General features: G+C 32.9%; 3 protein-coding genes across 3 annotated transcripts; 2 read left to right on the top strand and 1 right to left on the bottom strand.

Annotated features, from left to right (window-relative positions):
* Nucleotides 1–3042: 3042 nt before the first annotated feature.
* Nucleotides 3043–4288, top strand: LOC125807594 (uncharacterized protein At3g28850). The gene has a single exon (XM_049487330.1). It carries the CDS (start codon nucleotides 3286–3288, stop codon nucleotides 4048–4050), a length of 765 nt encoding a protein of 254 aa, XP_049343287.1. The 5' UTR covers nucleotides 3043–3285; the 3' UTR covers nucleotides 4051–4288.
* Nucleotides 4289–6387: 2099 nt separating this feature from the next.
* Nucleotides 6388–7216, top strand: LOC125807598 (uncharacterized protein At5g39865-like). Its single transcript, XM_049487335.1, has one exon. It carries the CDS (start codon nucleotides 6436–6438, stop codon nucleotides 7156–7158), a length of 723 nt encoding a protein of 240 aa, XP_049343292.1. The 5' UTR covers nucleotides 6388–6435; the 3' UTR covers nucleotides 7159–7216.
* A 5591-nt stretch (nucleotides 7217–12807) lies between these two features.
* Nucleotides 12808–15428, bottom strand: LOC125807771 (transcription factor VIP1-like). Its single transcript, XM_049487511.1, has 4 exons — nucleotides 15262–15428; nucleotides 14720–14810; nucleotides 13764–13890; nucleotides 12808–12977 (listed from the first exon to the last, which is right to left on the bottom strand). Exons 1-4 carry the CDS (start codon nucleotides 15426–15428, stop codon nucleotides 12808–12810), a joined length of 555 nt encoding a protein of 184 aa, XP_049343468.1.
* Nucleotides 15429–16281: the final 853 nt, after the last annotated feature.

Genomic DNA, 16281 nt, shown 5'->3' with positions numbered 1-16281 from the left:
ATTTTAATTCATTTTATGGATGGCTAGATTCTATTATATAGTACTAATGACTCTTGAGTTTGAAAATGTTACTATTATACCAAACTTTTTTTAAAAAAAATTGAGTATTAATTATTATTGATCACGTAGCTATCCAACTTTTAATATGTTCAATAATAATAAGCAATAGTGTCAACGTTATGAGGACCAACGTTATAGCTAGCTCCTAATAATATGGGAGTAGAATTTCACATAGAGAACACACTTTTATTATGCTCCTCACGTGTGAGTCTGATTCTTTTTCATGAGTCAAATACGTGAATTTTTTTAAAAAATGAGTGGTGGTGATAGTCGATCTTATGATCACTGTCTGCTCTGATATCATATTGAAGTGAGTAAATCATTTCATCTAAAAACTCAAACTTGTAGATAAATCACATTTTTATTATGTAATTGTATTCTCAACCATTGGGACCAACATCATATATAACTTTCCTCTAAGAGTATTAGTACTATATTTTACTAAAAATAATAATTATTTTTCACTATCAATATGAGACTTTATTCGTACGTCAAATCTCTTTTCGTGATTTACATGATTCATCATCTCATGAGCTTATCTCGAGATTAATTGTCTCCCACCCTTACCCACATCAATCGAGTAGTCATGATCATCAATTTAGTGATTTCTTTTTTGTATATGTGTCTTCAAAGCTATGGATATAAAGATAGTAAATTGACATGTCACCTGTGTACGGGCAAATGTATTGACTATCAATTATCGAATTACCAAATTTGAAATTCGAAAAACCTAAACCGAATATCGAACGCCCCCTCCATAACATGCTGTAATATTATTTAAGTCAACTTCACATGATAAATTTGCAAAACTTTTGATATGTTACGTGAGTGACATTTTGTTAACGGGTCAATTTAGGTTGTAATCCAAACTGACCCATCTCTTAAACGGGTCAATTTGGATTATTTAATGAATCGATTAATTAATCAACCCGTAATCGATTAATTACTCAATGACTTCTTTTAATTATTCAAAACTTTTTTGGATGACGTTTCTTTTTTTATTGCATTTACTTAATTAACTCTCTACATTTTTCTTCTATGTAAATGAACTATTCTTTGTAAAATGTTACTAATTGGAATACAAATCATTGAAGTTGGAATTTTTATTAATTTTTTTTTAAGTTGGTAATCTACGAGACAGATTTTAGTAGCTAAGTTTTGAAATCTCCCATATTCTATGATTTTGTTGACTTTTCAGTTTAGAACAGTAGAGTTTGATAAATAATTGAACTAGATTTGTACGAATATTAGTAATGTAATATTAGTTATGAATAAATTTATGTATTAGTTATGTTGAGTATTCACAACGAATGAATAAATAATCACATTATAGAGGAAGTTATTTTTAACTTAAATTAATAAAATTATCATTTTTATTGATGTTGTTAAGCCATTCAGTCAAAACTCAAATCACTATGAAGGAAAAACTTAATTGAATATTAATAATAATGTCACGACTCAAACTAAATCGATTGTTTTTAGAGAATTTTTAGAAAAGATCAAGGAAAGTAATTGTTTACGAAAATCAAGTAATATAATGTATACTTTTAGTCTTAATACAAAATTATGAAGCATCACTTGAGTGTTACAATTAGTAAAAGAATTGAAATATTAAGTACTGGAACTGGAAATAGCCTACCTAATTATGGTCAATCTTGTCACACAATTATCAACCTCTTATAACCTATAGTTTCATATTGAACGTATTTGCTGGAAGCCAATAAAATAATTGTCAAACATATTTAAAGAAGGATATACTAATGTGTACACTTTTCGGCCAATAAAAAACAAATTTGATAAAATAAAACATCGCACTAAATTTTTGTGATTTTGATTTTTTTTTTTAATCCTCCTAGGAGGTTCCACCCCTTTTGTTTCTTTGGTGACTTGAACTCGCAACATTCAGGTTGAAAGTGAGGGGTGCTTACTATCCGAACAACTCTCTCTCATCGTGATTTTGAAGTTGATACTTGAAATTTAAAGTTTATAAGTTGAAATCTCAAAAAGTGGCTCAGAGTATTTGAAAATTTAATCAAATAATTATCTGAAAATAATTTTTTAATTTAATCCAAAAACTATGACCAAAACTTTTTTTGACAGAATAAAATCGTATGGCTTTTATTTTTTTAGTTAATTTTCTAATTTACCAAAAAAATAAAAAAATAGTCAAACCAAACATGTGCAAGTCAGATTTCTTCTCCTTTATTATAGTATTATTTTATCCTCAAAATCTCCTCTTCATTTTTTTCTCTTTCTTTCATTTCATATACTCCCTCTGTCCCAATTTATGTGACTTACTTTCCTTTTTAGTCAGTCCCAAAAAGAATGACACATTTCTATATTAAGTAATAATTTGACTATAAAATGTCTATTTTACCCTTAATGAAATGATTTACAGCCACACAAATTTCTTTCATTTATTTTGGACCACAAGTTTTAAAAGTCTTCATTTTTTTCTTAAACTCCGTACCGAGTCAAAGTACCTCACATAAAATGGGACGGAGGGAGTAAGTATTTTTCCTCCATATTTTTTTAATCCCAAAATAGTCAGTAGCGGTTTTAATTTTTGTCTCTCCTTTTGAATTAGCACTCTGTGGTGAGTATAGGTCTATAGGATAAATTCTCCATTATGTAATAATTTATAAATTATATAGGGATGAAAATTGTAGTAGATAAATTTTATGCAATAAATTTGATTTAAAAAATATTGAAGACAAATCGATTTTAAGTCATTTGTGTGATAGACCACCCTCCAAACGAGATGAGTCATCCTAATGATTCCTTCATATTAACATGGTATGTTTTTTCTTTTAAAAAAATAATAATAATAGTAGTAACTGATTTAAATATTTTATGATAATATTTATATTAATTAATACTATACTATATTTTTAGATTTTGTAAATAATTAGTATTAAATATAACAAGGAAAAATGAAAATGTATATTAAAATCAGAGTAATTTTTCTCTGTTTGCCACTGTCACCCCCACCCACCCTGACACCTTCACCGCGTTCGCAATTTCTTCTCTATAATCCCTTAACACTGACGCCAAACCCTTCTCCTTCTCACTGTCCCCACTCCCATCTTCTTCTACAATATATTTTCTTCCATTTTCCGCCATTGATTTCAACCAAGAAACCTCAATAACCAAATCCTACCAAGTTTCAACAAAGTTGTTGTTCTTCTTCTTGTTGTTGATTCAGTTCTTCGATCTCTGAAAACCATGTTGGTAACACGAACCAAATCAAAGATTTGGAATCACAACACCAATTCCCCCAAATTCTCCTGTCCTTCTTTCAAAGATATTCAAACCCTTTTCTCTGACGATTCAAATTGCAATTCACCCATCCCCAACAAAAAACCCAATATCTTCCATCGTGTACGCCGTGTTAGCGCTGTTCTTCGTGCTCTATCAGTCCGACCCGGACCCGATTTGCCCCTCAAAACCCTCCTCCCTCAACCCGAATCAAATCTCAAGGAGACCCGTAAATCGGAGCCGTTGATTCAAATCCCAGGAGCTGAGAAAAAGATAGTGATCTACTTCACAAGTCTGAGAGTAATTCGTTCTACATTTGACGATTGCAAAGCTGTTCGAACGATTCTGCGTAGCTTCCGGGTTTCGATCGACGAACGAGATGTGTCCATGGATTCTGGGTTTATGGAAGAGCTAAAGACGATATTGGGTATCCGTGAAAAGACGAAACCGTCCTTGCCGAGAGTTTTCATCGGCGGGAGGTACATTGGTGGTGCGGAGGAGATTCGGCAGCTACATGAAGCAGGTGAGCTGAAGAAGTACGTTGAAGGGCTGATTCCGGCGGATTTAAGCACGTGTGAAGTGTGTGGCGGCCATAGATTTATCCTCTGTGACGAGTGCAATGGTAGCCACAAGTATTATAGCGAGAAAGGTGGATTCAGAACTTGTACGTCTTGTAATGAGAATGGTTTGATCAGGTGCCCATCTTGTTACTATGCCCCAATTACACTATGATTAGATTAGCAAGCTCTATAACTATATTTTAGGCTAGTCAGAAAGTATAAGCTGAAAATGAAGATGAAAACTTTATACACTTCATTTTCTTCTTCTTTTTAATCTTCCATTAGCAGCTTTTTGTATGATTAATCTCACTTTCTCTTCTTCTTTTTTTCCCCTTTTTGGTGGAGGTAGAGGGAATTGGTGCATTGGGGTGTGTTTATATGCTAAGAAAGCAGTTTGATTAGATGCAAAATGTTATCTTTAGTTGATTTTTCTATGTATTTTTTTTCATAGTTTGCTTGATTACAAATATGCTGTGCCTGGGCAAATTGTTATTGATTAGGGGTAACACTCTCTGTTTAACAGAATGTTAGAGTTCTAATGTCTTGGTCATATGCATTATCTGTATATATGTGATGAAGTTAAGTTCTATTAAAATGTCTTTCTGAAAGTTGGTTAGCAATTTTGCATAAAGATAATGAGTAATGACAATCAAATCTTGCACATTGCCTCATTTTTTGGTTGGCTCTAATTCGACAACAACAAATCCCATTAGGTGGGGTCTGGGGAGGGTAGGGTGTACACAAACCTTATGCCTACCTCGTGGAGACAGAGATAGAGATGTTGTTTCCAATAAAGAAATCATTACATAGCTCGAATTCTGGTTTCTGAATACTGATTTTACTTGTGACATAATCTATTGAATGTGTTTAGCAACTTTGAGGCAGGGGCCAACCTCCTTGTATAGCCTTAGATCCCTTCCAAAATTATCTATTTCTATTTTGTTTTACCAACGATGATGCTCAGAAGAGTTTGCATATGACCGTTTATTCTGTTAGGTATTTGTTCTCTCTCTTTCTCTCACTAGCCTATGTACAAACTCTGCCATCAAAGCTTAGACAAATGGATTAAGTTGAAGTTGTTTTTCTTCTATAGTCCCAAGTTTTGGTAGATAGAGTTATCGAGTATCTATCTGTGTTGATGAAAGGTAACAGGTAACAGGCTTTTTGGCAACATTTTGATATTAAGATTGGGTGATATTCCTTCCCAACTATAGACGTTTAGTAAGAGGTAGAGAAAGCTTTGTAGCCTGAGAGTTGTGGGCTCTCCCTTGTTGCAGTAACAACTATATCTGTAGAATTATGCTTAAAGGAGAAACATTTGTTTATGGTGAAAGCATCTTTTGAATGAAAATACTGACATGTACATTCAAACTTGGGATAGGTAAAAACTGCTGGCTGTCTTTCATTGTCGCAAATGAGTTAGGTGATTTTTTTCACTTCTGCCTGAATTTTAGTAGGCAAAATTATATAGTGCATGTGCTGATGGTTGTAGCAGATAACTAGTCGAGGTACACGTAAATTGCTCGGACATTACTGTAACCCCGTCAGTGTTTGACCACTTTAGATAATCAACATGTATATATTTCACGCATCGATGATGTTGTGACATGCACCATTAACTTGAGAAAAAGAAAGAAAGAGAAGGCACATTACCAACTTCTTCTCGCCTTCTTTAACATTGTTTGCCATACCCAAACTCCTCTAATTCCTTTTTTTTTTCCCCTCCGCCTCACAGAGATAAATCATCAAACACCATTGAATCGAATAAATACGAAAAAAAGAGATGATATGAACAATAATCGAAATAGATAAAGAGGAGAAATGTGTAGGTATCTGGCCAGCCAACTTCTATTATTTCGTTAGATTTCTCCCAATTTTTCTGTGAGACAAGACCAAAGGGAAGGCCGGCCGGAGCCTGAGGAAGAGGATCAATATTTTAAAAAAAAATCTAACACGTGTCACTTAATCAAGCATTGAGATAAAAAAATATATATTATAGGTTTAAAATTTACCACTTCCCTTTCAAAAATAATCTTTTACAACTCTTTAATTCTTACTTTACACATGTTATATCGAATATTTTAGTAGGATAAACATATTGAAAATTCTTACTTTACACATGTTATATCGAATATTTTAGTAGGATAAACATATTGAAATAAGGAGTATCCTTTTGTTAAGTACGTGCCCACATACATAAACGCTCACAATTAGTTCAATTTTTTCTATTAAATATACTTTCGTTATATGCGCCACCAGTTTGGAGTCTTGTACAATTTTTGGCCCCATGTTCTATCAAGTAAGGATTTGGTAGTTAAAAGTATTTATCAAATGAATATTTTTTTTACAAGTTAGAAAGGCAAAATATGTATTAAGCCTAAACAAAATTACAGTAAAAGGGAAGCATTTGAATTTGATTGATGCGGACCGGGTCGAACTACGATTGTTTTAATAATAACCCATTCGTAGAAGTCGGAAAATCGGAAGGGACAGCCAACAACACCCCCATTGCGTCGCGCTGATCATAGCTTCGTTGTTGTTTCGATTTCTGGAAATCATGTTGCTTAGTCGAACCAAATCAAAGATTTGGATTCACAACAACAATTCTCCCAATTTCTCTTGTTCTTCTTTCAAAGATATCAACACCCTTTTCTCCGACGATTCTGATTACAATTCACCCATTTCCACCACCACCACCAAAAAACCCAATATATTCCATCGTGTCCTCCGCGTTAACGCCGTCCTCCGTGCTTTCTCAACCCGACCCGCACCCGCACCCGAATCAACAACTCCGAAATCGATTCAAATCCCAGCAGCTGAGAAGAAAATAGTGATTTACTTCACCAGCCTTAGAGTAATTCGTTCTACATTCGATGATTGCAAAGCCGTTCGATCGATTCTGTCTAGCTTTCGTGTTTCGGTTGATGAACGAGATGTGTCTATGGATGCGGGGTTCATGGAAGAGCTAAAGACGATATTGGGTACCCGTGTAAAGACGAAATTGTCCTTGCCCAGAGTTTTCATCGGCGGGAGTTACGTTGGTGGCGCGGCGGAGATTATTCAGCTGCATGAAGCCGGTGAGCTGAAGAAATACGTTGAAGGGCTGACTCCGGCGGAATTCAGCACGTGCGAAGTGTGTGGAGGTAATAGATTTGTTCTCTGTGAAGAGTGCAGTGGTAGCCAAAAGTGTTATAGCGAGAAAAGTGGATTCAGGACTTGCACGGTTTGTAATGAGAATGGTTTGATCAGGTGCCCTTCTTGTTACTACCCGATACTCTGAATGCAATCGTTAACATTGTTTTCGTTAGATTAGTCAGAAAGTATTAGCTGAAAAAGGAGGTGAAAATTTTAGTAGTAGAGGGATTGCTGAGCTTATAAAAGTAAAGAAGGCAGTTTGGTTTTTGCAAAATGCTCTCTTTAGTTGATTTTCTTTCTTGGGTGTTTGCTTTTGACATAGTTCTGTAAAGTACTAATTGAAAAGTGACTACAACTATGTGGGATAATACATGCTAATTATGCATGAATTCTGATGTTGTCCTTCGGGAAATTTCGTATATTTGATTCATCTTTTTAATTTTTGGTTGTACTGATTTTTACATATGCTATCTCTGTGTAACAATTGTTTGTGCTTGATCGTTTAGTCATATACATTAGGTTGATTCTGTATCGAAGGGTCCCTAATTGAAGTTCTTATAAAAATCCCTTTTAGAAAGTTGGTTAGTGTAAAGATAATGACACTCAAATGTTGCTCATTGATTCATCTAGACTTGTTCGATTTTGCTTGTGGGCTGTGGCCTAGCAAAAATGTGTTGTTTGGGCAGGCTAGCCTCCTTTATTAGTCCAATACCTCTTCTACATTAGCGAATTCAATTTAGACATTGTATGTTACAAGTATGGGTTCTATAATGTGTATTTAACTCATCTATACTTATTTTCAAGCATACATAGGTCAATCCCAGACATTTGGTTTGCCAATCCCTCAAATCAGTTGTTGAATCCACCATTTTCCTTTTACACTATCTATTTGCATTAGTCAATATATTCAGGTGCCATATATATTGGATGGTGTTTGTAACAAGCCTCGACTTACCTTCATTGGTTAAAAAATATTAAGTTTGTATGCTCTTCCTTCCCAACTATACACGTTTATTCAGAGGTTTAGAGTTCTCGAGCCACAGAAAGCTTTCTAGTTTGAGAGTTGTGGGCTCTCCCTTGTTGCAGTAAAAATTATATTTGTAGAATTATGCTTAAAGCCTAAAGGACAAACATATTGTTCATGGTGAATGCATCCCTTGGAAGAATATACTGATAGGTTATATGATCAGACTAAACTGCTGGCTGTCTTTCACTATCACAAATGAAAATCTTATAATGGAAGAGTAAGCTCTGGGCTTGATCACAATTGACCTAAAACATCCTACCTAATTATTTTTGCCTTGGCGGACAGCGAAAGCTGGTGTTTGAGGAAAGTGAGTTTGAAATTGATCAAGCTAAGATAGTATCAAAAGCATTTCTAGGAAGTTGGATATTGGAAGAGAGCCTACACATCTGTCTACCCTTGCTTTAAGGATCCAAGTGCAAATCTAGTTGGACTAATTCATTCTTCTTTGATGTTTGAATGACTGCCACCAGCTATCTTGGTAAATGGTAGATTACTGTCGTTCCTTAGGGTTAATTGTTTTCTTTTCTCATTGTCTGGATATTGAGGTATAGTAAAAACTTACCCGTACTCAGTATTAGACCAGACAAATCGACTTGTCACTTGAAAACTACAGTGACAATGCATTTATAAACGACATATAGGTTTTGCATTTGTTGGTTTGATATAAACACCAGGTGTTGGTAAGTATTATGTACACCACGAGGCATGTGACAGTTTTGAGGTTCAAGAAGAAGCAGTCTACATAAATTATACTGAACATTGTTCTCTTCATTGAATCACTATTACTTGTCTGTATTAACTGGAAGCACATTCATGGCCCTCCTTCTTAATGATCTTTGATGTTGTAGCAGCTAAATTGTAGCATTAAGCCATAGCTAGGTAGTTATTAATATTGTGGCATTGAAAATGTTGTAGTAATGAATTTGAATTATATACCTCAAGTGTTGCGTACACTTTACCCTCCCTCCCCAGACCCCACTTGTGGTATGTCGTTGAAGTGTACTTTAATTGGTTGTAACAAACCAACAAGAACAGTTAGATATATATTGTTGGATTAAGGGGGCCTTATATCCATTTACCTTTCAACAAGAAAGCAAGTAGCTTGTGCTATCTTTTCCTTTTTCAGTTCTTTTTGAAAAGAAACAAACTTTGCTCTGTCTTTAGTAGTAGTACTACATTTTTCATGCACTTCCTTCAATGTTGAGGACTCGTGTCCAATAAATATGCTTGGTCAAGGTCCGTTAAACTAACTCACGAGGTGAGAATTATTAAAAATTATATAAACAGAACTGACATTCCGTTCCCCGCACACTTAACTTACTAATTAGAATGTGAACAATATAATATGAAATTTCAATATCAAGGCAAAATGATAATTAAAAAAATGAGTCTCATTTTGGTACTATGATTAAAAAACGTGAATTTTGTGGCGGACTCAACTTTAAACGTTTGTTCATATAGTGAAAACTGTTCAAAACAATATAATACAAATCAAATCGCCTATTGAGAATCGATGAGCCAAATTATCTTTTGTACAAAAAAGAAGAGTTGCTCCTCCGTTTCATTTTGTACAAACACATTTTTCATTCGTTTAAAAATCAATGACATTTTTTAATAATTTAGTTATAAACTTTTTATATCATGGTTAATTATATGATTTTATATCCACGAAAATGTTTATGATATATTTCAGACCATAAACTTTTTTTAAAATATTTATAATACAGTGGACAAGTAAAATGAATCGGGAGTAACTTTTGGATGGAAGAAAGATGATCTACGAGTAGAGCTATGAGCCAAAATAGTGTACAATAAATCATAAATGTAATGTGAGCTAGCAATGAAAGATTCGATTCTTCACTTTGTAATTCTCTTTCTCTACGATATTGATGAAAGGTTTTCGGGCTCCATCGACTATTCAGTCGTATAATGACCGTGATGACTCGATTATTTCAAATAGCTCATGTTTACTAATAGTTGTTGCAGCCGTGCTACTTATTCTGATATGTGCCCTAACTCTCAGGGAAATCTCGCGTTGTATCTTACGATACAATGTGAGATTTCTGTTTGAGTCCGCGAAAGCTGAGGCCTCGCGTTTGGGTTCGAAAGAACTAGAGAAGGATGAGTTGAGGAAGATTCCAGTTACTGATCAAAGACGTATTCAAAATTTAAAGGCAACGTACATGTGATCTCCTAGAAGTAATGAGTGTACAACCTAACTAGTTGGATCCACTCTAAATCCGCCTCAATCTCTTGCTAATTATGGTAACAACAGATCAAGTTTCTTTACCACTCTTCTTTTATTGTATCCATAAACATTCTTGATTACCAATAGGTAGCTTTTCAAAATGTTCGGTGAAATTTTATTGGAATTTGAGGAAGGTAGGATATTACATCATCTTGTACTATATATTTGCAGGTTGCTATGTTCAGGAGAAATAGTTCAACCTTTTCATACTCAAAAGGCGTATAGCCACCACATGTACTTTGAGTTCTTTCACCGAAGAAACTCAAGTTTTTTCATACTAAAAAATAGGGATGGCAATGGTGCGGGCGGATGCGGGGGGTGGGGATGGGGATAGGGTGGGTTTAAGGATATGTGGGGTGGGGCGGGTTTAAGTGGGTTTTTTAAAATTAATGCGGGGCGGGGCGGGTTGCGGGTATATGTGATTTTATGTGGATTCAAATTTAATTTTAAGTTTTCACATGTTATAGGATTGATAAATTAAACATTATTTATTAAGATAACTTCTATAAATCTACTAAAATATTTAAGATAGTAAATGAAAATGGTTTGATTAAAAAATAATACAATTTCTTACATGTTTTCCAATTGACCTCTAAAAAATAAATTTTTAAGTCACTATCCTATTAAATTAGTACAACTTAATGGAAAAAAGAATTTATTTTTATGAATTTTATTTGTAGTATCAAACTTAACTAGAAAAAGAAAATATTAAAAAAGTTATGCGGGGCGGATTCATGTGGGGCGGGTCTATGCAGGGTGGGATGGGGTGGATTGAAAATGAAAAAATTGTTATGCGGGGCGGATTAAAATTTTTGCGGGTTAAGCTCAACCCACCCCACCCCACTCCATTGCCATCCCTACTCAAAAAGCGTATATCTTGCCACCACATGTATTTTGAGGTGTGGAAGATTGTTTTAGATAGATGAAAATGTACTCGCGTATAATGGTGTACTTAATATAAACCTTCCTTTTTCTAACTTTCCATACCTGGCTAATTAAATTGAATCCGGCATGAAGTAGGATTAATAAGTTTTTTTATTAGTTTCCTTTTTTCGACAAGGCTAATTAATTGAATCCTATTACAAATTGAGATTTATATATATGTGCTCTTAGTTTTATCATTAGTTCTCATTTTTCTCACGTTTTTTTTTTTACTTTTGGTCTTAGTGTTATTAAGTGCAATTTTAGATATTACAAAAACAATGTCAACATACGTTCATCCAGTTTATTGTCAAAATTCATATTTTTTTCTAATTCCAAGAGTTGAATATCATTCATTTCAATCAACAGAAAATTGAGTGGTCGATACAGAACCTATTTTCATTAGTTGGGGTTTTCCGCCCCAAGGATGTATCAAGATCAACACTGATGGCAGCTTCATGCCTAATTCGGGGTTGGCAGGGCTTGCAGGGGTCGCACGTGATGACCAGGGAAGATGGTTGGGCGGGTTCTATGGACGACTGACATGAGAGCTACGTCAAGTCTTACAGCTAAGTTATGGGCAATACACGGAGGTCTGATACTGGTGAAGAAATACAATTTGAAGAAAGTTATTATTGAGACAGATTCGAGCGAAGCCTTGAAGTGGCTATGTCTGACGGTTAACGTCTTGGAAAGTCACCCCGATTGTGTTGTTATAGAAGAATGAAAGAGTCTTATATCCGAACTTAGGGTTGTACTAATTCACAATTTGAGACAGGAAAATAACTGCGCAGATCACCTGGCGACATTGGGAAGGATACAACAAGAAGACATGGTAATAATAGATCGTCCACCACATTCCGTGCAACTTTTGCTTTGTGCGGACATGAACCACTTAGCATATCTTAGGTATCCGAGACATGTATCCTAACGAGGATCGTGAAGTTGTAAATCATTTGATAAAATCTAAAAGAATGTAATAACATATTAGCATTGAAATAGAAAAATAAATGTAAAAAGGAGGTTTGACGTCTCCTATTGATGAAATATGTTATGAAAAGATTGTCTTATTTTTCATGTTTTAAGTTTTTTATTTTTACTACTAATTATCAACAAAAAAAATATGTTTAACTTGCAACTTTATAAACTCGTAATATATATACATGAAAGAATAAGAACCAACGCACATTAAATAGTATATATTATTAGTACTAATAATAAGGACAAGAAGAGAGGGAGCTAACCCACTACTTAATTCTCCCACAAAATAATTCCTTCTGATCAAATTTGTTATAAAGAATTTCATCTCCTTATAGATCCCCTTAATCATATCAATTATGTAAAAAAAAAAAAAACTAGGCACCAACAACAAACATTACTTAAAAATTCATTTCAAATATTAGAAATTAATTAAATATCCATAAGATCACCAAGTATTTAACATTGTCTTAGATATTCATATCGTAAAAAATTCTTAAATTGCATAACGAAAATTTCAAACTTAACCCCCCCCCCCCCCCCACAAGCAGTCCCCATCCCCACCCCTACATAGATAAGGAATAATCCCACAAAAATAGCAACAACATTTGTTGGTTGGTTCACAGGTCGTCAATTCTGGGTGGGTAAAAGTTCATGGCATCAAAGTTGAGATACTGATCCATGTCTATTTCTGCAATTGACTCAGACTCATAAAAGTTGGAACTTTGTCCTCCAATCTCCTGAGTCTTTGCAAGTTCCTTCAACTCAAGTTTCAACTCTTGAGTTTGTGCTGCAATCAAGATGATGGAAGTCAAGATTTTAATCAAGTACGTTCTAGCTAGTTAGTTATAAATCTTCTTAACTTATTAGGTTCTAATGAGTAACAATTTGTATAGTTTAATGAATTTTTACGTATTAATTGATCGTGTAACAATTTCTTTGTCATTAATTATCTGTCACACCCCAAACTAAAGGAGGCGTGACCAACATGCGCTACCTTACTCAATTGAGCTAGCCACTAAGACATAATGGAAAAGGAATAATAAGGAACGACAAGTCCATCACAATAACTTGTTGAAATAAAATATCTGGACCAACAATGTCATAACAAAATCAATGACACAAAGAAAGAGACAACAAGACCTATACTCATTAATTGATAAAGAACTACAATCCGATAAGGCTGCAACTGAAATCATATACACAATAAGTCGACAAAGCTATTAAAATATATGATTTTAGTTACAGCTTTGACGATTTGTAGTTCTTTATCAGTTAAGTTGTCTTTGTTGGCTCTTTCTTTATGATATTGATTTTTTTGTGACCTCCACGATTCAATCATCTTATTGTGATGGCCTTATTGAACCTCGTGTTCCCTTTTCATTATGACTCAGTGGTAGCTCAATCGAGTAAGGTATAGAGTTCTGGTTGCGCTTCCTCTAGTTTGGGGCGTGACATTATCGCATGATAATTATAATATTATTAGTTAATTAACATTTGTATATTGTAATTCCTTCATAAGTAGAATTTGAAATAATAATAATAAAAATTTGTAGGAGAGGAGATATTAATATACCAATACGTAAATTAGATTTGTCAGTGACAATATCCAATTGTGCTTGCAACATTTTGTTCTCCAGCATCAACTTCTTTTTACTATCTTTAACATTTTCTATTTCTGATCTCGCCCAAGCTATTGTATCCTGCACCAATACATATATGAACAAGATTATTAGCATTAATTATAGTGAAACAATTAACCTATTGATATTGGAAGATCCAACAAATTCTTATACACTTTGATAATTCATTCGACATCGCTTCATCAATTTTATCTGTATATGTGTAAAAGGTAAGAAAGAAATTTTGTATATATATATAATTAGGTACGCTTAATCTAGTGTATCGAAACCAACCTTTTTATTTCACAACAAATATAGAAATAATATTTACTTATATTTTATTTTTATCAAAATTTTACTTGTGAAATTACACTTGATATGTTATTATGGGTACACCTAGCAAAATGATTAATTTAATTTATATCCAAGTAAGATCATACACTCATATGTTTGAAACGTGTGCACAAAATTTCTTATTCAATTAGCAAATGAGTTTTGAAGCGATATCATTTTGAGAAAGACTTGTTTTTTTTAAAAAAAAAAAGAATTGTGATCGTAGAGTAATTATGAATTCAAACTTCTGATCTCAAACTAAGCATTAGCATACTAGGTTCAAATTGAATTAAAAAATACTCATAAAAATAATTATATAAAAAATATGTTTGAGTAACTAGCAATTTATTATTCGATCTGTTATTGTGATGTATTTATTTTTTCAAATTTTAGAGTTGTCTAAAAGTAAATTGCATTCACCATTGAATTTTCACAAGCCTCTTAAATTTTTATATTTTCATGTGTATATATGTGCACGCGCGTGTACTATTTTCAAACCAACCAAGGTAAAAAATGAAATTAAATAATGAATTGAAACACCATTAGAATTTAAAAAATTGATGTAAATTTTTATTACCTCTAGTTCTTTGACTTTCTTTTCCAGTTCAGCTGTGTATTCAATCTTTCTGATCCTGGATCTTTGTGCTGATAGTCGGTTTGACATGATTCTATAAAGACAATTTCAAAAAATTAAATTAAATTACTAGTTTTAACACATAAAATCTTATAACAACAAAATAAAAATATTATTTATCGTACAACTAGAAAACACAATTTTCTGATAAAATTCTTTAATCGGATCATATCCATTGACCATTGGTTTGTTAAAAATCTTTTCAATTGACTTTTTATTAAAATTTCAAACATCAATTAGAAATTTATATTTTTTAGTATCTATAAAAAAAGAATTATCTGATATATATTCCAATCTTATAAAAATAAAGTAAAATCTATTTATCTCCCATATAATTAGAAAAAGAAAATCTGATCGAAATAATTGATAATTCGCACAATCAATCATTTCAATAAATTTTTCATCAAAAAATTTCAAATGATGATAAAAAAAATTCACATTTTTAAAAGCAACATGGAATGAAAAAAATCATATATGTATATAACCTTCTCGACTTTTTCAAATCTACGTTAGGATCTACATGACCATGCTTGAGTTCAAAATTCATTGCTTCTTCCAATGTTTGAACTTTATTAATTGGTTCATCTTGAGTTGGAGTTTTCAAGCACAAATCCAAATTAGTCTCATCAGATCTTTTTCGTTTCTCATCCATTTTTTCTTTAATAATTTTTGTTAAATCACTTAAGGAACAATGAATAAAAAATTCAAAAAAGAAAAATAGTTAGCAAGAAAATGAATTATAAAATATATAAACTAATATATGTATACCTCTAATTAAAGAATATTTCTTTAATTTTTTTATAAGGTTAGAAAATTATAACTAAATGTCTTTATATAGAGACTGAAAAATGATTTTTTTCACTTGGACAACCGGTCAACGCGTAAACTAGATTTCATATGATTCGAATATTTAAATTAAAAGGTAAACTAATTAATAATCACAGGAGAATAAAAGAGTTGATTTATTATATATCATTCATGAAATCATAGGATACAATTTATTAAATAAATTTACAAAAATAAAACATGGTAAATTGTACTTATTGAGAAATTCAATTAATATTATTGTGTTAAGATTAAAGTCATCAATATGGGTTAGGTCCGTTGGATTGATCTGATTCAACATGTGATTTGATAAGGTTCAGCTAAAATTTGGAGTTCAGTTCGTCGACCGAATAAAAAAAGAAAAAATTATTTAAATTTCACCAGTTTAAGAGCTAATGAATTAGATATATTTTAATTTGTAATATTACAAATCTTATCAGATTTTGGTGTGTCCAAATACATTAAGATATGTCCAGATACATATATTTCGGGATACATTGGGTCAAAGTTAGGTGTAAGGTTTTCTAGATACACTGTATCCAAGTGTGGATTCGTATGTATCTGGGATACATAACAAATCTCGTTCGCCTCTCTCGCCATCTCGCTCGTCTACCTCTCTATTTTAGTGCATAAGTTAACAAAAATAACATGTATAGGTAGGGGTGAGCCTGGTATGGTGC

The sequence above is a fragment of the Solanum verrucosum genome, unplaced genomic scaffold (assembly GCF_900185275.1).
Source record: "Solanum verrucosum unplaced genomic scaffold, falcon-dt-bn FXZP01000183.1, whole genome shotgun sequence".
Classification (NCBI taxonomy): Eukaryota; Viridiplantae; Streptophyta; class Magnoliopsida; order Solanales; family Solanaceae; genus Solanum; species Solanum verrucosum.
This window is presented reverse-complemented; position numbering and strand designations above follow the sequence as displayed.

Excerpts from the sequence above, each read along its gene's own strand:
- LOC125807771 (XM_049487511.1), bottom strand. The coding sequence starts at position 15,428 with ATGGATGAGAAACGAAAAAGATCTGATGAGACTAATTTGGATTTGTGC. Across the intron at positions 13,891-14,719 it reads AGAAAGTCAAAGAACTAGAG|GATACAATAGCTTGGGCGAG; the intron begins GTAATAAAAATT and ends GTATTGGTGCAG. Across the intron at positions 12,978-13,763 it reads CAAATCTAATTTACGTATTG|CACAAACTCAAGAGTTGAAA; the intron begins GTATATTAATAT and ends TCTTGATTGCAG.
- LOC125807598 (XM_049487335.1), top strand. The coding sequence starts at position 6,436 with ATGTTGCTTAGTCGAACCAAATCAAAGATTTGGATTCACAACAACAAT.
- LOC125807594 (XM_049487330.1), top strand. The coding sequence starts at position 3,286 with ATGTTGGTAACACGAACCAAATCAAAGATTTGGAATCACAACACCAAT.